Source organism: Acipenser ruthenus, chromosome 42, assembly GCF_902713425.1.
Source record: "Acipenser ruthenus chromosome 42, fAciRut3.2 maternal haplotype, whole genome shotgun sequence".
Classification (NCBI taxonomy): Eukaryota; Metazoa; Chordata; class Actinopteri; order Acipenseriformes; family Acipenseridae; genus Acipenser; species Acipenser ruthenus.
In genome coordinates, this window is record NC_081230.1 from 4748776 (window position 1) to 4768874 (window position 20099).

Below are 20099 nucleotides of genomic sequence, written 5' to 3' on the forward strand. Positions count from 1 at the left end.
ACGCTGTGATTGAGAGGGGAGGTGATACTGGTATCCAACGTCAATAGGAACGCTGTGATGGAGAGGGGAGGTGATACTGGTATCCAACGTCAATAGGAACCCTGTGATTGAGAGAGGAGGTGATACTGGTATCCAACGTCAATAGGAACCCTGTGATTGAGAGAGGAGGTGATACTGGTATCCAACGTCAATAGGAACCCTGTGATTGAGAGAGGAGGATACTGGTATCCAACGTCAATAGGAACCCTGTGATTGAGAGAGGAGGATACTGGTATCCAACGTCAATAGGAACGCTGTGATGGAGAGGGGAGGTGATACTGGTATCCAACGTCAATAGGAACGCTGAGATTGAGAGGGGAGGTGATACTGGTATCCAACGTCAATAGGAACACTGAGATTGAGAGGGGAGGTGATACTGGTATCCAACGTCAATAGGAACGCTGTGATTGAGAGAGGAGGTGATACTGGTATCCAACGTCAATAGGAACCCTGTGATTGAGAGAGGAGGTGATACTGGTATCCAACGTCAATAGGAACCCTGTGATTGAGAGAGGAGGATACTGGTATCCAACGTCAATAGGAACCCTGTGATTGAGAGAGGAGGATACTGGTATCCAACGTCAATAGGAACGCTGTGATGGAGAGGGGAGGTGATACTGGTATCCAACGTCAATAGGAACGCTGAGATTGAGAGGGGAGGTGATACTGGTATCCAACGTCAATAGGAACGCTGAGATTGAGAGGGGAGGTGATACTGGTATCCAACATCAATAGGAACCCTGTGATTGAGAGAGGAGGTGATACTGGTATCCAACGTCAATAGAAACCCTGTGATTGAGAGAGGAGGATACTGGTATCCAACGTCAATAGGAACCCTGTGATTGAGAGAGGAGGATACTGGTATCCAACGTCAATAGGAACGCTGTGATGGAGAGGGGAGGTGATACTGGTATCCAACGTCAATAGGAACGCTGAGATTGAGAGGGGAGGTGATACTGGTATCCAACGTCAATAGGAACGCTGTGATTGAGAGGGGAGGTGATACTGGTATCCAACGTCAATAGGAACCCTGTGATTGAGAGAGGAGGATACTGGTATCCAACGTCAATAGGAACCCTGTGATTGAGAGAGGAGGATACTGGTATCCAACGTCAATAGGAATGCTGTGATGGAGAGGGGAGGTGATACTGGTATCCAACGTCAATAGGAACGCTGTGATTGAGAGAGGAGCTGATACTGGTATCCAACGTCAATAGGAACGCTGTGATTGAGAGAGGAGCTGATACTGGTATCCAACATCAATAGGAACGCTGTGATTGAGTAGGGCCGTGTGATAGAGTCCTGGTATATTTGCCTCAGGCGGCTGAGGAGAACACAGAAGAGGCTGAGGTAGAGAAATTGACGTTGATACGCCGACACAGGCGCACAGGATTTAATCAATAAACATAAACAAAAAGTAAACAATAATGTCATGTGACACTGCAGCTGCAGCTCCATGCAGACAGGTAATCGTCCCCGGCGGAGCGCCACAGCAGTTAAAAAAATAATTAAATCAATTTACAACAAATAACGCAAAAATATACAATAAAACTACATATTTCCCATGTGTAGGGCTTCCGCCCTGCCACAGGCGGTGATACTGGTATCCAAAGTCAATAGGATCTTAGATCACAGGATGCGGGGCTGCTATTTATTGCAGGGTGAATAAAAATAACACAGGAGGAAGGGCTTCTGTCAGGGAAGCTGGGACTCTGCTTTTTACAATCAAAACTGCATTTTCTTATAGTTTTGAATTGCTCATTGAAACAAATTAGATTTTTTACAATCACATTTTTTATCTCTTTAAATTCTGTATTAGAATTTTTTAATGTTTTGCTGTAATTGTTCCTCTGTGTGTGTGTGTGTGTGTGTGTGTGTGTGTGTGTGTGTGAAGCCTTGTGATGAAAGGCGCTATAGGAATATGACTTCATGTAAACCACGAAGTAAACCTCCGATGCTATACTGGGGAGAATTGGTGACAGCCTGAGAGACCAGGATTGGGGTAGGCACCAGTATCGATATTTTGAAATGATATCGATTTTGTTCCATATCGATAATAATTTCCATATCGCAATATCGTGTGTTTAAAAAAAGATCATGTATGCTCGCAGAGACATACTTTTTGATTGCTAATACTGCTAAAAATACAAACGGAATATAATCAAGTTTATATAATATAATTAAGATACAACAAATCCTATACATACCAATCATTGTTAGTCTCATAGGCAAACATCACACATAAAGTATTATTAGTCTAGATTTGTAATGTTAAGGTTAGGTTAAGGGTGAGGGTTAGTCTAGATTTGTAATGTTAAGGTTAGGTTAAGGGTGAGGGTTAGTCTAGATTTGTAATGTTAAGGTTAGGTTAAGGGTGAGGATTAGTCTAGATTTGTAATGTTAAGGTTAGGTTAAGGGTGAGGATTAGTCTAGATTTGTAATGTTAAGGTTAGGTTAAGGGTGAGGATTAGTCTAGATTTGTAATGTTAAGGTTAGGTTAAGGGTGAGGGTTAGTCTAGATTTGTAATGTTAAGGTTAGGTTAAGGGTGAGGATTAGTCTAGATTTGCATTATTTCGGTACAATGATTTTTACTAATCAGAAACCACTTGATTGCATATAGTACAATAAGCAGGGGATGCAGAATATTATGGGATACAGGATATTACACAACACCGGAAACTATATCCTGTTTCAAAAAGTGCGTGCATTAACTAATTAAAAAACAGGATTATTTTGAGATATGCCCATGCGTCAGTGGTTCAGTGCATTTTTCCATGTGATTACTTACACTATTAGTAAAGTATTTTTAAAATGTGAACTTTCGGTATTATAAATGAGATGTACTTTTAAAACATCCAGACATATCTCAAAATAATGCAACCCTTAGCACACCGTACTTAATACTTTTAGATGTGTTGTGCATTAGAGAAGATTAAATGACTTCCGGATTGGCTAGTCTGCGCAGTGAAGTACAGTATATATATAATATTTCGGTTTAGAGATGGCTGATAATGGCATGGAATAGTAAAACAATATTACTAGAGCTGTTTTTCTCCATGGATATTAAGATACTACGTTAAAGTAAGTTATTGCTTTTCTTATGTTAATATCTGTTAACGTCTATATGTATATGTTTCATATTGTAATTGTGTTATTATAGTTCCCTGACAAATTAAACATCCTTCCTTACATGTGGGTATCAACTATAACAGCCATTATGCGTTATACACAAGTCTCTTGCTTAGAAGTGAGCCCCTGCGCTGGTAGGTAGGTAGACCCTGTACCTACAAGTACCATCAGCGCAAGACACCGCCCCTCTTTCATCTTTCAGTGGACATTGTACACGTCTGAAGTTGGATCTCCAGTTCTGTGATGGGAGGTTTACATTCGGCGGGCGGTGCTCAACAACATAAACACAACTCTTGTCGATCAGAGCAGTTCACTCCGGGAGAGCACCTCCGAGCACAGAATAGCGCTTACACCCTCAGGTGGTAACCCTAATCTGGCTTCAATAATGCTTCATTCCTCCTGAAAAGTGATGAAATTAAAAGCTATTTTATCATGTATACTTGCATGCCTTTGGTATGTCATAGAATAAAGCAAAGAAGCTGTGAAAAGAGATGAATTATTGCTTATTCTACAAAGATATTCTAAAATGGCCTGGACACATTTGTTGGTACCCCTTAGAAAAGGTAATAAATAATTGGATTATAGTGATATTTCAAACTAATTAGTTTCTTTAATTTGTATCACACATGTCTCCAATCTTGTAATCAGTCATTCAGCCTATTTAAATGGAGAAAAGTAGTCACTGTGCTGTTTGGTATCATTGTGTGCACCACACTGAACATGGACCAGAGAAAGCAAAGGAGAGAGTTGTCTGAGGAGATCAGAAAGAAAATAATAGACAAGCATGGTAAAGGTAAAGGCTACAAGACCATCTCCAAGCAGCTTGATGTTCCTGTGACAACAGTTGCAAATATTATTAAGAAGTTTAAGGTCCATGGAACTGTAGCCAACCTCCCTGGGCGCGGCCGCAAGAGGAAAATCGACCCCAGATTGAACAGAAGGATAGTGCAAATGGTAGAAAAAGAACCAAGGATAACTGCCAAAGAGATACAAGCTGAACTCCAAGGTGAAGGTACGTCAGTTTCTGATCGCACCATCCGTCGCTTTTTGAGCAAAAGTGGGCTCCATGGAAGAAGACCCAGGAGGACTCCACTTTTGAAAGTAAAACATAAAAAAGCCAGACTGGAATTTGCTAAAATGCATATTGACAAACCACAATCCTTCTGGGAGAATGTCCTTTGGACAGATGAGTCAAAACTGGAGCTTTTTGGCAAGTCACATCAGCTCTATGTTCACAGACGAAAAAATGAAGCTTTCAAAGAAAAGAACACCATACCTACAGTGAAACATGGAGGAGGCTTGGTTATGTTTTGGGCTGCTTTGCTGCGCCTGGCACAGGGTGCCTTGAATCTGTGCAGGGCACAATGAAATCTCAAGACTATCAAGGCATTCTAGAGCGAAACGTACTGCCCAGTGTCAGAAAGCTCTGTCTCAGTCGCAGGTCATGGGTCCTCCAACAGGATAATGACCCAAAACACACAGCTAAAAGCACCCAAGAATGGATAAGAACAAAACATTGGACTATTCTGAAGTGGCCTTCTATGAGTCCTGATCTGAATCCTATCGAGCATCTATGGAAAGAGCTGAAACTTGCAGTCTGGAGAAGGCACCCATCAAACCTGAGACAGCTGGAGCAGTTTGCTCAGGAAGACTGGGCCAAACTACCTGTTAACAGGTGCAGAAGTCTCATTGAGAGCTACAGAAAACATTTGATTGCAGTGATTGCCTCTAAAGGTTGTGCAACAAAATATTAGGTTAGCGGTCCCATCATTTTTGCCCATGCCATTTTCATTTGTTTTATTATTTACAATATTATGTTGAATAAAAAATCAAAAGCAAAGTCTGATTTCTATTAAATATGGAATAAACAATGGTGGATGCCAATTACTTTTGTCAGTTTCAAGTTATTTCAGAGAAAATTGTGCATTCTTCGTTTTTTGTGGCGGGGTACCAACAAATTTGAGCACGTCTGTATTTGATGAAGGAAAGCAGCCAGCCACTCTCAAAGTTTACCTGGCTGCGATATCTGTTTTCCACACAAGATTGATGCAGTCACTGCGGGAGCTCACCCCTTGACTGCTCAGTTCCTGAAAGCGACTAGGCGTCTCCGCTCACCTAGGAAGGAATTGGTGCCTCGGTGGAGATTGAACGTGGTCCTGGAGGCACTTTCTAAGCCCCCGTTTGAGCCCAAGTTCCTGTTATTCTTATTAATTTATTTAGCAGACGCCTTTATCCAAAGCGACTTACAGAGACTAGGGTGTGTGAACTATGCATCAGCTGCAGAGTCACTTACAACTACGTCTCACCCGAAAGACTGAGCACAAGGAGGTTAAATGACTTGCTCAAGGTCACACAATGAATCAGTGGCTGAGCTGGGATTTGAACCGGGGACCTCCTGGTTTAACCACTGGACCACACAGACTCCTGTCTTTAAAGACTGCATTCTTGGTAGCTATAACTTCAGTTAGGCGTATGGGTGAACTACAGGCCCTATCCACATCACAGGCCTGTATGTGTTTTGGAGAATCTGGGTCAAAGTTACTCTTAGAACAAACCAAGCTTTTCTCCCTAAACAAATTTCTTCATTCCATGTTAACCAGCCTATTGAGATGGAAGCTTTCCATACCCCCCTTTTGCCACAGAGATGGATAGGCAGTTACACACTGCCTGGTTAGAGCATTAGCATGTTATATTGAACGCTCCGCCATCTGGCGCAAAACTTATCAGATTTTTGTTTGCTATGGGCCCAAATCCAAAGCCATGGCCCTTTCCAAAATACAACATTCCCAGTGGATTACTGAGACTGTCAAGACTGCCTATGAACTCAGTAACCAGGATCCTCCTACTGGTGTTACCTGCTACTCGACCAGAAGCCTTGCTCCTCATGGGGTCTGTTCCATGGAGCATCTATCACTGACATCTGTATTGCAGCTATATGGGGGGCACCGCACACCTTCACAAGGTTCTACAATCTGAATGCTGCAGACCCGACATGACCCAGCCATGGGAACAGGATTCTACAGGCTGCTGCACAATCCCTCTGAGGATGCCCATACAATCCCTCTGAGGATGCCCATACAATCCCTCTGAGGATGCCCATACAATCCATACAATCCCTCTGAGGATGCCCATACAATCCATACAATCCCTCTGAGGATGCCCATACAAACGTATGAACGTGCTCCCTCTTGGGTATAGCTTACTCACGTGTACGGAAAGATGTTTTATTTGTCAGGGAACGGTGGGGTTGTATTACAACCTTGGTTCCCTAAAAATATAAACATCATTTCTTACATTAATTGTCGCTGAGTTCATGGGGCGATTAGAAAGAGGGGAGCGCCTTGTAGGTACGGGGGCTACCCACGTCAGTGCAGGGGCTCACTTCCAAGCGAGAGACTTGTGTATAATGATTCAGGGCTGTTATGGTTGATACCCACGTTTAAGGAAGGATGTTTAGATTTTTAGGGAATCAAGGTTGTAATACAACACCAATGTTTTCTGTGTTTTGGAAGACTTCGATATACAGTTAGGTTGTTTATTTCTCATTTTTAACTTGTTTTTTTTATCTTTTGAAAGAATTTTACACTTTAGATTGTCTTTGACGCTGATCTCTGTGAAGTAACTAGTCAGGTATTTGGGTGTCATTCTTCCTAGAAGAACTGCAAGTACATGGTGTTACATGATATTTCCAGGAAATCTTGTTGGTCTCAGATTTTCCTATATGAAAAATGCACACATTCTGGAGAATTTGAAGTTTTAGTGGTAATTTATTTGAATCTGTTAGAATATTTATCGAACACTTGCAGATACTTCAATGCTGTACTTCCAGTAAAGTCTAATAAGGTCACCACTGGAAACACGTCAGTCACAGGAAAAGCAGTGACTGGTACTCAAATGTGAGTCAATGTGTCTACCTTCTGGGAGTTTGAACAATTACAATATTTATTTATTTATTTATTAATTTCTGTAGAAAAAAAATGACCCAGGAAGAATCATTATCTAAAAAAACCTTCTGAATTATTTTACCTACAAGGACTCAAACTTGCGTGTGTCAGCTGCGTTCCTTCATATAAAAATGTAAGCTCTACCAAGTGATGGTGATACATATGAGACATGATTTACTGGAATTACTTTGTTAGCTATGTGTACTTTAATGTATTCTACATCAAATTTTAAAACAGGTCAATTGTTTATACTGTACATATCCTAATGATCTGCAGCAAACATGTATCCAATGTAGTGTTTAATGGAGTTTAAACTACAACTCCCTCCTCTGAGGGCTAACCTACCAGACGCCATCCCGGCCGCGACAGTTCTTCTGCTCCAGATCAATGTTTTGGGGCTGCACTGAGATTTCTCTCAAGACATGAATGACAGGACGAGCCCTAGACACAGGAGAGAGAGGGTTAACATAGATCTAGGAAGCTGTTGAAAGGATGCCCTTCAGGTGAAATGCCAAGAAAGTGCAACCCTATCTGCATGGTTTTCAGCCTCTCTATCTGAATGGTTTGCAGCCTCTCTATCTGAATGGTTTGCAGCCTCTCTATCTGCATGGTTTTCAGCCTCTATCTGAATGGTTTGCAGCCTCTCTGAATGGTTTGCAGCCTCTCTATCTGAATGGTTTGCAGCCTCTCTATCTGAATGGTTTGCAGCCTCTCTGAATGGTTTGCAGCCTCTCTATCTGAATGGTTTGCAGCCTCTCTATCTGAATGGTTTGAATCCTCTCTATCTGAATGGTTTGCAGCCTCTCTATCTGAATGGTTTGCAGCCTCTCTGAATGGTTTGCAGCCTATCTATCTGAATGGTTTGCAGCCTCTCTATCTGAATGGTTTGCAGCCTCTCTGAATGGTTTGCAGCCTCTCTATCTGAATGGTTTGCAGCCTCTCTATCTGAATGGTTTGCAGCCTCTCTGAATGGTTTGCAGCCTCTCTATCTGAATGGTTTGCAGCCTCTCTATCTGAATGGTTTGCAGCCTCTCTGAATGGTTTGCAGCCTCTCTATCTGAATGGTTTGCAGCCTCTCTATCTGAATGGTTTGCAGCCTCTCTGAATGGTTTGCAGCCTCTCTATCTGAATGGTTTGCAGCCTCTCTATCTGAATGGTTTGCAGCCTCTCTGAATGGTTTGCAGCCTCTCTGAATGGTTTGCAGCCTCTCTATCTGAATGGTTTGCAGCCTCTCTGAATGGTTTGCAGCCTCTCTATCTGAATGGTTTGCAGCCTCTCTATCTGAATGGTTTGCAGCCTCTCTGAATGGTTTGCAGCCTCTCTATCTGAATGGTTTGCAGCCTCTCTATCTGAATGGTTTGCAGCCTCTCTGAATGGTTTGCAGCCTCTCCATCTGAATGGTTTGCAGCCTCTCTATCTGAATGGTTTGCAGCCTCTCTGAATGGTTTGAATCCTCTCTATCTGAATGGTTTGCAGCCTCTCTATCTGAATGGTTTGCAGCCTCTCTATCTGAATGGTTTGCAGCCTCTCTATCTGAATGGTTTGCAGCCTCTCTGAATGGTTTGCAGCCTCTCTATCTGAATGGTTTGCAGCCTCTCCATCTGAATGGTTTGCAGCCTCTCTATCTGAATGGTTTGCAGCCTCTCTATCTGAATGGTTTGCAGCCTCTCTATCTGAATGGTTTGCAGCCTCTCTATCTGAATGGTTTGCAGCCTCTCTGGATGGTTTGAATCCTCTCTATCTGAATGGTTTGCAGCCTCTCTATCTGAATGGTTTGCAGCCTCTCCATCTGAATGGTTTGCAGCCTCTCTATCTGAATGGTTTGCAGCCTCTCTATCTGAATGGTTTGCAGCCTCTCTGAATGGTTTGAATCCTCTTTATCTGAATGGTTTGCAGCCTCTCTATCTGAATGGTTTGCAGCCTCTCTATCTGAATGGTTTGCAGCCTCTCTATCTGAATGGTTTGCAGCCTCTCTATCTGAATGGTTTGCAGCCTCTCTGAATGGTTTGCAGCCTCTCCATCTGAATGGTTTGCAGCCTCTCTGAATGGTTTGCAGCCTCTCCATCTGAATGGTCTGCAGCCTCTCTATCTGAATGGTTTGCAGCCTCTCTGAATGGTTTGCAGCCTCTCTATCTGAATGGTTTGCAGCCTCTCTATCTGAATGGTTTGCAGCCTCTCTATCTGAATGGTTTGCAGCCTCTCTATCTGAATGGTTTGCAGCCTCTCCATCTGAATGGTTTGCAGCCTCTCTATCTGAATGGTTTGCAGCCTCTCTATCTGAATGGTTTGCAGCCTCTCTATCTGAATGGTTTGCAGCCTCTCTATCTGAATGGTTTGCAGCCTCTCTGAATGGTTTGAATCCTCTCTATCTGAATGGTTTGCAGCCTCTCTATCTGAATGGTTTGCAGCCTCTCCATCTGAATGGTTTGCAGCCTCTCTATCTGAATGGTTTGCAGCCTCTCTATCTGAATGGTTTGCAGCCTCTCTGAATGGTTTGAATCCTCTTTATCTGAATGGTTTGCAGCCTCTCTATCTGAATGGTTTGCAGCCTCTCTATCTGAATGGTTTGCAGCCTCTCTATCTGAATGGTTTGCAGCCTCTCTATCTGAATGGTTTGCAGCCTCTCTGAATGGTTTGCAGCCTCTCCATCTGAATGGTCTGCAGCCTCTCTATCTGAATGGTTTGCAGCCTCTCTATCTGAATGGTTTGCAGCCTCTCTGAATGGTTTGAATCCTCTCTATCTGAATGGTTTGCAGCCTCTCCATCTGAATGGTTTGCAGCCTCTCTATCTGAATGGTTTGCAGCCCCTCTATCTGAATGGTTTGCAGCCTCTCTATCTGAATGGTTTGCAGCCTCTCTATCTGAATGGTTTGCAGCCTCTCTGAATGGTTTGAATCCTCTCTATCTGAATGGTTTGCAGCCTCTCCATCTGAATGGTTTGCAGCCTCTCTATCTGAATGGTTTGCAGCCTCTCTATCTGAGTGGTTTGCAGCCTCTCTATCTGAATTATTTGCAGCCTCTTTGAATGTTTTAGCAAACATGTATTTTTATTTTAAAACATGATATCTGGTATTACACAAGGTTAAAGACATCTCTGTTTGCAGGCCTTGATTGTTCTTTTGTGGTTATCTTTTATGGAGGGTGAAATTATCCCCATTCCTTTATAGCATGTATTCCTGTCAGTAACCACTGGGGCAGCAGTGTGGAGTAGTGGTTAGGGCTCTGGACTCTTGACCGGAGGGTTGTGGGTTCAATCCCCAGTGGGGGACACTGCTGTTGTACCCCTGAGCAAGGTACTTTACCTAGATTGCTTCAGTAAAAACCCAACTGTATAAATGGGTAATTGTATGTAAAAAAAAATGTGAAATAATGTATAATGTGATATCTTGTAACAATTGTAAGTCGCCCTGGATAAGGGTGTCTGCTAAGAAATTAATAATAATAATAATAATAATAATAATAATAATAATAACCAACCAGCTGCTTCCCCTAATGACTGACATGCTTTACAACCAGTAAGAAGCTTGGTCCAGCTGCAGAGGTGAAATGACCATGGCAAGCAACTTGAGAATGTTCTTTGATCTAGACCCTCTTTATCCTTTTGGAGAAATGATGGCATTTTGTGACCAAAACATTTACCAAATGCAATGAAATGAGTGTAAAAGCACAGAGTAAGATAGTATTTGTTGCTCTCAGGGTGCATGTGCCTCACCTGTAAAGTACGACAGAGTCAGACAGTGACCCCACCACCAGATCAGGGTAGGAGTTCCCGTCGATATCCATCCCCCCTGAGAGAGAGTACCCGAAGAGCTTCACCCCCACCCCTTCCCCGTCCAGAACCTATGCAGGTGCACAAACAGCACAAGTATTAATGCTCTGACATTATTTGTGTTATTATAATGTACTTTGTACTTTGTCAGCACAGCCATCTTTACCAACTAAATAACCACAGTGACAGTCAAGGTCCTTTCACACCAAGCACGTCGAGTCAAAGCACCGTGTCCAGCGCAGCTGTGTTTCTTTAGAATACTATACATCTCATGAGGCTTTCACACCCATCGGGGAGCTGAATCAGACGCTGTCTAAAATAGAATGTTTTCCTATGTATCTTTTGGCATAAATGTATTTATATAACCCTGACTGTCATAAATGAGTCAGTATTTCAGTAGGGGTTCAAGCATCTCAATTTCGTATGCTCGTCTAAATGTTAAATTCTCTCCCACAGATAACATTGGATTTAGACGTGTCAATTTGTGTGTTTAAATGAACATAAGAATTTTGAAATTTTTGGGAATATATAGTTTTCCAAAAAGTAATTTCGATTTAAAAAATCATGTAAACACAGTTTTCTGAAAATTCCAGAAGTGAATTTCTTAAGCTGGTTAAGCCAGTCTGCTTTCATGGACTGACGTTGCTCTGTGAAAATGTGTCCATATGAAGAAACACTTCTTTCAGCATCCACAGAATTGATAACAACTTCCTTTCTTGCTAAACTGGGAAATAGTTCTTTGCATTTCTCTAAAATTCGGTCAAAGAAATTCTAGTACCGTTTTCTTTTGCATATAGTTGATATCCCTCCATTTCTGATTTACAGTCAGCATCAAACCCTGGAATACAATCTAACGGGAGGGGTTCTTTATCCAAACTACAGACATGTTGTGGGTCTTAAATCCTCACTGCCTTCAGAAACTTGAGAGCTGGTTAAATAAAACATGGTTTTATTCTGCATTGATCAGGGTTGTACTCGTCAATTTTTCAAAAACTTATGGAAATCTTTAACAACACACTGTTTGTTCATTCTGCCATCTGTGCTGTGCAACTCTTATGCCAGTGCTCGGTATGTATTTATTAATTCTGCAACTTTATTATACGTTTGATGAATTCTAACACTACGGCTTTCAAAATAAGTTCCATCCATCAGTGTGCAGCACACCAGGTGGAGACTGCTCCGTGCAATCTCTCAAAGAAATGCTTTTTGAGTTTGTTGGTGCAAATATTTGTTCTAAAACAACAAGTCTTGAGGTAAGCTTTTTAGTTTAAACGCTTAAAGACATTTTTAGAATGGCAATAATTGTCCCTTGTAATTAGGGGGTATTTTCTAATTAGCCAGAATTTGATGGGTTGATTACTTAATTATTCTTTTGATCACTTTAGCTGGAGTGGCTACATGGACATCTGGAGGCTTAGGACTGGATTGCAAGTTAAAAAAACAAGTTGTGGAAAACGCAGGGCCCTAATCATGAGACAACATTTCTGTTACAGTTAGTGCTGAAAGATACAAAAATATAATGATGTACTTTGTTAAGGAAATGTTGCATTCAGTGACAGTGCTTCAGATTGATTGACGACCTTTGGTTTGAAAGGAACTTGACAGCGTCAAAATACGCCGGACACTGATGCTTTGACGAGACGTGCTTGTATTAACCTGACAGTATGACTTACCCTGCACATAACCAGGTAAGCTACTTGGGGCCTCCTATAAAGACATTTTTTTAATGTGTTTTCAGAGGTTCAGATTTTGGATTTCTTTTCAGTTACTTTTGCAGGACAGGCTTTAAGATGCAGTAACCCCTATGATTAAGAAAAGGGCTTGTAACCAGGAGGTCCCCAGTTCAAATCCCACCTCAGCCACTGACTCATTGTGTGACCCTGAGCAAGTCACTTCACCTCCTTGTGCTCAGTCTTTCGGGTGAGATGTAATTGTAAGTGACTCTGCAGCTGATGCATAGTTCACACACCCTAGTCTCTGTAAGTCGCCTTGGATAAAGGCGTCTGCTAAATAAACAAATAATAATAATGATTAGTTCTTAATTCCCTGACAGACCTGTGCAGGTTTGGTGTTGATCCCATAAGCACTGCCGTGGTAGATGTAGACCTTGCCATCACCATCGAATGGGGCTCCCACGGCAATATCTAGAACGAGAGAGGAATTCAATATATCTGTATCAGTCCTGTTCATAAACGTGACAATATATATTATGTATAAGTAACAGAGCTAAGGCTGGCTGTGAACCGATGACCTCACACCGCAAGCAAGTGTCTTTACCACTATGCAAAAGAGCCAGGCTCGTCTGCATTCACAGCTATAGGGCTTTTAACCTCATCTCAGTGGCGGGACAGACTCTGTAACTGCAGTGCATCAAGCAGCATTGTCTGGTACACATCCGCTTATTTCTTTTACTTCATTTATTTATCAACTTGTTCTTCTGCCCAATTTAAGAAATGTCCAGGTTCAAAGCTGCAACTCACTATGATAAGGAGGACAGAGGATCAATGTCCGTTCAAGCTGTTCAGCCAATTGCCTCTTTCAAATGCCAAATTTAAGCAATGAATGCGGCCAAACCCTGGAAGCAAAACCAAATGTGGCTAGTATCCAGTGCGTGTCCATCGAGGCTCAGGGAGCTTCAACAACTCGCCGCCTCCCTGGATCTGGAGTGACTTTAGAGAACCACGTGGCTCACAAGCCACCTTATATGGCATAGCTATAATTAGGGCTTCTAGTTTCCAGTTCTTATTTTCCATCTCTCTCCCTCCCTTTAAACTAATCAATAGTTGTTAAGCCTTAACTGAATACCAGATTGTTTAAATAAGCGACGCACTACTAGAAACTAACACAGTGGAAATGAATAAACTGAATTCGGCGGTCAGAGCCAGAATGAAATGCAGGTTCAGATAGAATCAGGGGAGATCAATGCACGTCGTTTGTGAACTCAATCAAGATGTGAGGGTAAAAAGAAACAACTTCCTTTGGTAATTAGCGTTTGATTAAGAAAGTGAATCGGCTCAAAATATGTTTAAAGGGACATCACGTGATCAAAAATAAAACCTGAACACTAGAAGCCCTAGCTATAATGCAAAGAGCACAGACATTACATTACCTGTTTCAACCACAGGGGTCACGATTCTTTCCCATTGTATGGCTTGGCATCTTAGCCCATTTAATTGAATGGAGAGGCAAGGGCTGGACCACTAACCTCACTGTTCAAAGACGAGAGCCTTACTATTCAACTAAAGGCAGTAACAACTACATCCTGATTGAGATCCTTTCCACTTGGATGAAAGGATATACAGACATACACATACTAACCTGCAAAGCCATCTTGGTTGAGGTCTCCCACACTTGCTACAGTTAGTCCAAACATAGAGTCATAGGTGCCATTGAGTCTCACGGGACTGGCATGCTTCCAGAGGCCAGAGGGGTTTATATAGACATACACAGCTCCTCCGATCTCTGCCTTCCGATCAAAGACATTTGGTGCTCCCACAACCAGGTCAGTCCAACTGAGAGATGGGGAATAGGACGGAGAGGGGAGAAATAGTGTGGGGGAGAGAGAAGAGATAAAGTGGGGAAAAAGGGTTATTATTATTATTTATTTCTTAGCAGACGCCCTTATCCAGGGTGACTTACAATTGTTACAAGATATCACATTATTTTTTACATACAATTACCCATTTATACAGTTGGGTTTTTACTGGAGCAATCTAGGTAAAGTACCTTGCTCAAGGGTACAGCAGCAGTGTCCCCACCTGGAATTGAACCCACTACCTTCTGGTTAAGAGTCCAGAGCCCTAACCACTACTCCAAACATGATACACATTTAATACATCAGTTTACAATTCACAGCTTTGTTATCTTTTAGTAAGAAAATAACTAAACTACTAAAAGCTCCTGTAGTTAATCAGTTTTCACTGTCACAGAACAAAACCAACTGGCAAAATCTGCATATCAAAATGGAAAAATGAAAAAAACATTGAGTGATAAAAAACGAGGTACATCCTGCTATATATTTCAAGCTGACAGGCTGAAAGAACCGAATCTATTTAACAAAAACAAAGAAGAATTAGTGGGGACATGATTGAGGTCTTTCTAATCTTAAAAGGAGTTGACAAAGTTAACCCTATCCAATACTTTGGAGGACACAGTTGGAAATTAAGTAGAGAAAGACTTGGTACAGAGGGAAGGAGACACTTCTTTACACGGAGAGTGGTGAGGGGATGGACTACCTAGTCATGTTGTTGAGGCAGAATCACTGGGATCCTTTGAGACTCGACACAATTTTGAGATCAATCAAGTACTAGGATCCGGACGAACTCAGATGGGCCAAATGGCCTCCTCTCATTTGTAAATTTCTCGCTTTTGGGGACACAACAAAGGTACCTCAAGGTCATACTGGTGTATTTACTTTATCTAATTCTAAGCTCATCACAAAATATGTGCTATTTGATTAGATTTATATTTCAAATATTTCATGGACAAACAAAGGAAGCCATTTGGCCCATAAATGTTGTCCAGTTCTTAGTTGCTGATTGATCTCAAAACTTTGATCAAGGATCCCAATGATTAAGCATCTAGAAATACTAAAATAAACTTAATGAATTCAATGACAAACATTTAGACTAGAAGTCCTTTTGAATGTTTAAAAACTTAATAGTGGTGAAATTAGAAATTTTCAAAGAAACTTAATAAATTCATGTTTCTTGTCTTTTAATAGCTATGGATGAATAATTTGGCATTAACAACATGGCTAGGTCACCACTCTCTATGTGAAGAAGTGTCTCCTACCCTCTGTCCTCAGTCTTTCTCCACTTCATTTCTAACTGTGTCCTGTAAGGGCTCACATTCCCCTGGTCCTGGTTTCTGTGCTGTGCTTGCAGGACCTCCATCGTGCCGAGTACTTACCCATCATTGTTTAGGTCGGCAACAGCTACAGAGTAGCCGAATGAAGAGGCCACTTCACTCCCCCACAGGATGTGTTCAGGCACCAGGCGGTACACATTGTCTTTCTTCAGCAGCACTACTGCCCCCCTGTGGTTTGCACGGGGGGCACCAGCCACGAAGCTGAGCTCCTGGGGGCTTGTAATGCCATGGGCAGAGTCCACCGAGAAACCTGCCAAGGGAGCAGCAAAATCAGAACACAGAGTAGCACTGTATTTTCTAATGTTCATGTCTTTATGTGAGTTATTATTACTTCTGACTATTTATCTCTTTTCCTATCTTTTCCATTCATGCCTACTTAACTAGGCACTCACACTTCTGCAAGCTTGATGTCTCATTTGTGGTAATTAGCAGGCACCCACTCCTCTTAATGTGACCATTAAGAGACCATTTAGACTTTATCAATCGGGGTGTAGTCCATACATTAGTTATTGATTGTATTTATTTATTTCCAAAGCCTCACCTGCCAGCAATCTGGTGGTTACTTTTGATCCTACTTTGACTTTTGTGGAATGTGTTCAATTACTAAGATTTCTAAGAGTGCATGCTAGACTGAACTCCCTGCTGACTGACTGCATGCTAGACTGAACTCCCTGCTGACACTGACTGCATGCTAGACTGAACTCCCAGCTGACACTGACTGCATGCTAGACTGAACTCCCTGCTGACACTGAGTGCATGCTAGACTGAACTCCCTGCTGACACTGACTGCATGCTAGACTGAACTCCCTGCTGACTGAGTGCATGCTAGACTGAACTCCCTGCTGACACTGAGTGCATGCTAGACTGAACTCCCTGCTGACACTGAGTGCATGCTAGACTGAACTCCCTGCTGACACTGACTGCATGCTAGACTGAACTCCCTGCTGACACTGACTGCATGCTAGACTGAACTCCCTGCTGACACTGAGTGCATGCTAGACTGAACTCCCATCTGACACTGAGTGCATGCTAGACTGAACTCCCATCTGACACTGAGTGCATGCTAGACTGAACTCCCTGCTGACACTGAGTGCATGCTAGACTGAACTCCCTGCTGACTGAGTGCATGCTAGACTGAAGTCCCTGCTGAAACTGAGTGCATGCTAGACTGAACTCCCATCTGACACTGAGTGCATGCTAGACTGAACTCCCTGCTGACTGAGTGCATGCTAGACTGAACTCCCTGCTGAAACTGAGTGCATGCTAGACTGAACTCCCATCTGACACTGACTGCATGCTAGACTGAACTCCCTGCTGACTGAGTGCATGCTAGACTGAACTCCCTGCTGACTGAGTGCATGCTAGACTGAACTCCCTGCTGACACTGAGTGCATGCTAGACTGAACTCCCTGCTGACACTGACTGCATGCTAGACTGAACTCCCATCTGACACTGACTGCATGCTAGACTGAACTCCCTGCTGACTGAGTGCATGCTAGACTGAACTCCCATCTGACACTGAGTGCATGCTAGACTGAACTCCCATCTGACACTGAGTGCATGCTAGACTGAACTCCCTGCTGACACTGACTGCATGCTAGACTGAACTCCCATCTGACACTGAGTGCATGCTAGACAGAACTCCCATCTGACACTGAGTGCATGCTTTTATAACCTTTAGGGTTGATTACTGTAGTTCCATGTTTGCTAGCTTCCCAGATGCCTCACTAAATGTTGCACAGCTAAATGGAAATGCTGCAGCAAAAATAATTCTATACAAATCACTTGTCATATATCCCCAGTTTTAAGGTCGCTACATTGGCTTTTCACTTACATGGTGATCCAAGGTTTTGGTCCTGCTTACTTGCGTAACTTATTCCTTACAAACCGGCCCATACTCTGACATCAGTCAATAACAGTCTTTTGGTATTTCCATCTTTAAATTTAAGCTGCTTTATTTGGCTTTTGCTATAACATAAGTTTCTTTCAAAACTGCACAATTAAGAAAGATATTGGAAATGCAAAATTGGTAAGATTGATATATATTTTTAAAACATTTTTATATGGAAAGTAAAATATATATACATCTCTACACATTGAAGTTAAGGTCTACACAGAGTTCTCTCCAAGGTTTAAAAATGCAGTTCCCATTTTTTTTCACTGTCCCCTTCTGTTGAAGATCTGGTTCTTGGACATGCAGACATGTCAAAGACATTCCTATACAATTTGTAACCTACCTGTGCTGTTCATTCACTACTGATTGGTTTTATGTATACTATAGTGAAAACTTGCATCAACAAAATCAGCATTTTTTTTTTTACAATACAACTAAAGTACGTTTGCTTTATTTTATTTGAATAGGAGTGTAATATCCTCTGCCCTGGAGTGTGTAGTGGCTGGAGATGTAGTGAAGCCATTGTTAGAAATGAAGTCAGCAAGGCTTTGAACAGGGTGATATCAGCCTTGAATACCTGAGCAGTGTGTGTGTGAGAGGCGTTACTCATCACCAGCAAAATGAAACGTTTGCTTGAGATCTTTCTTGTGACCAAGTAAAGGAAACTGGAGGACTACTTCTGAACATGAGAACATTTACAAACAAGAGGAGGCCATTCAGCCAGCAGACCTCGTCCGGTTCCTTGTAGCTGATTCATCTCAAAACCTTTTCAAATTGGGTCTTAAAGGATCCCAGTGATTCAGCAGCATGACTACATCCCCTCACCACTCTCTGTGTTAAGAAGTGTCTCCTTCACTCTGTCCCAGGTCTGCACTTCATTTCCAACTGTGTCCTCAGGTCCTGGTTACTGTGCTGTGTTTAAAGTATTGGTTAACTTTGTTAACTCCTTTTACAATTTTAAAGACATTAATCAAATAGCCCCTAATTCTTCTTTGCTCTAGTACATAGATTCAATTCCTTCCTCATTCCTTTAATCTTTAGGGTTAGTCTGGTTACTCTTCATTAAACTCTGTCCAGGGCCACAATGTCCCTTTGGTACTGCAGTGACCAGAATTGGACATTCAGCATTGTCATCATGACTAGGTAACCCATTCCATCACCTCATCACTCTGTAAAGAAGTGTCTCCTTCAACAACATGACTAGGTAACCTATTCCATCCCCTCATCTTACTGTGAAGAAGTGTTGAAGAAACAAGATTAGATAAAGGGGCATTCAGAACAGAAAATTGGAGGCACTTTTTTTTACAGAGAATTGTGGGATTCTGGAACCAACTCCCCAGTAATGTTGTTGAAGCTGACACCCTGGGATCCTTCAAGAAGCTGCTTGATGAGATTCTGGGATCAATAAGCTACTAACAACCAAACAAGCAAGATGGGCCGAATGGCCTCCTCTCATTTGTAAACTTTCTTATGTTCTTATGTTTCCTTCCCTCTGTCCTAAGTCTCCACTTAATTTGCAGCTGTGTTCTGTGGTCATTGTTTCAGGCTGACCCAATGCTTGTACTGTACTGGCTATTAATACACATGAACTAATCATTGTATTGGAGTGGCCAGTGCTCCTCTAAGTGCATAAATGTGAATGCGTGTGACTGTGCATGGCGCAAGGTGATCGTGCTTCTCCTCATCCAGCTGTGAAAAATAATGATCACTGTTAAATGTTCATTGTTAACTGCTTTTATCACATGCAACATGCAGGCACCCAACATGCTGATGGGGGGGGGAGGGGGGGAGGGAGGAGGGGGGCTGCGCACAGACACACACAACTGTACTGAAGCATGACAGACAGACAGACAGACAGAGCCACTCCAGGGGGGCAGGGTGTTACACCCAGTGTTGCTTGTGAATGTGAAAGTACAGTCAAACTTTGCTTTACCTCACTATAAAGGCCATTTTTTTCCAGACCTGATTTTTTCTACAGCACTGAGATCAGGATAAAATGTTTGTAAATGTAACATGCATTTTTAGCTAGTAAAGAACTAGCACGCCAATATGGCATATTGAAATTGTCACCTTTTGTAGGGTGTTATCTTTTTAAAGTTATTTTAAACTGGTCTTTGTTTGCTTTGAAGTTTGTTTGCTTTGAAGTACATGCAAGTCACTTTGAAACTTAAATGCTGCTGAAAAAATCAGTTTTTCAATTCTACTTATGTTGACATTACTGATCAGCTCTCTGGTGGCGTAACGGAGCATCAGAGAGTCTCTGTCAGGTCTTCACGTACCCTTCAGTTTTTGCAATGCTCCCACAATGCTGTGCGAATTATGAATCACCCTGTATAAACACAAACTTATTTAAGTCATAATTTATTATTTTTTTCAGTTGGCCCGCAGGCACTAAATTTTCTTTTTTTTCTGTCATAATTTTATTCTTTGTAACATCTAGAAAAAAGTTATACA

At 42.0% G+C, this 20099-nt stretch overlaps 1 protein-coding gene across 5 annotated transcripts in view; it reads right to left on the minus strand.

Moving 5' to 3' along the window:
* Window positions 1-20099, minus strand: part of LOC117400929 (integrin alpha-7-like) — a 161045-nt gene that overhangs the window by 66297 nt on the left and 74649 nt on the right. For all 5 annotated transcript variants that reach the window (XM_059011330.1, XM_059011327.1, XM_059011326.1 and 2 more), the window contains 5 exons: window positions 15794-16001; window positions 14201-14394; window positions 12938-13026; window positions 10826-10953; window positions 7459-7554 (listed from right to left, as the gene is read on the minus strand). In XM_059011330.1, the coding sequence (XP_058867313.1) occupies window positions 7459-7554; window positions 10826-10953; window positions 12938-13026; window positions 14201-14394; window positions 15794-16001 (715 nt within the window). The remainder of the gene's footprint in view (window positions 1-7458; window positions 7555-10825; window positions 10954-12937; window positions 13027-14200; window positions 14395-15793; window positions 16002-20099) is intronic.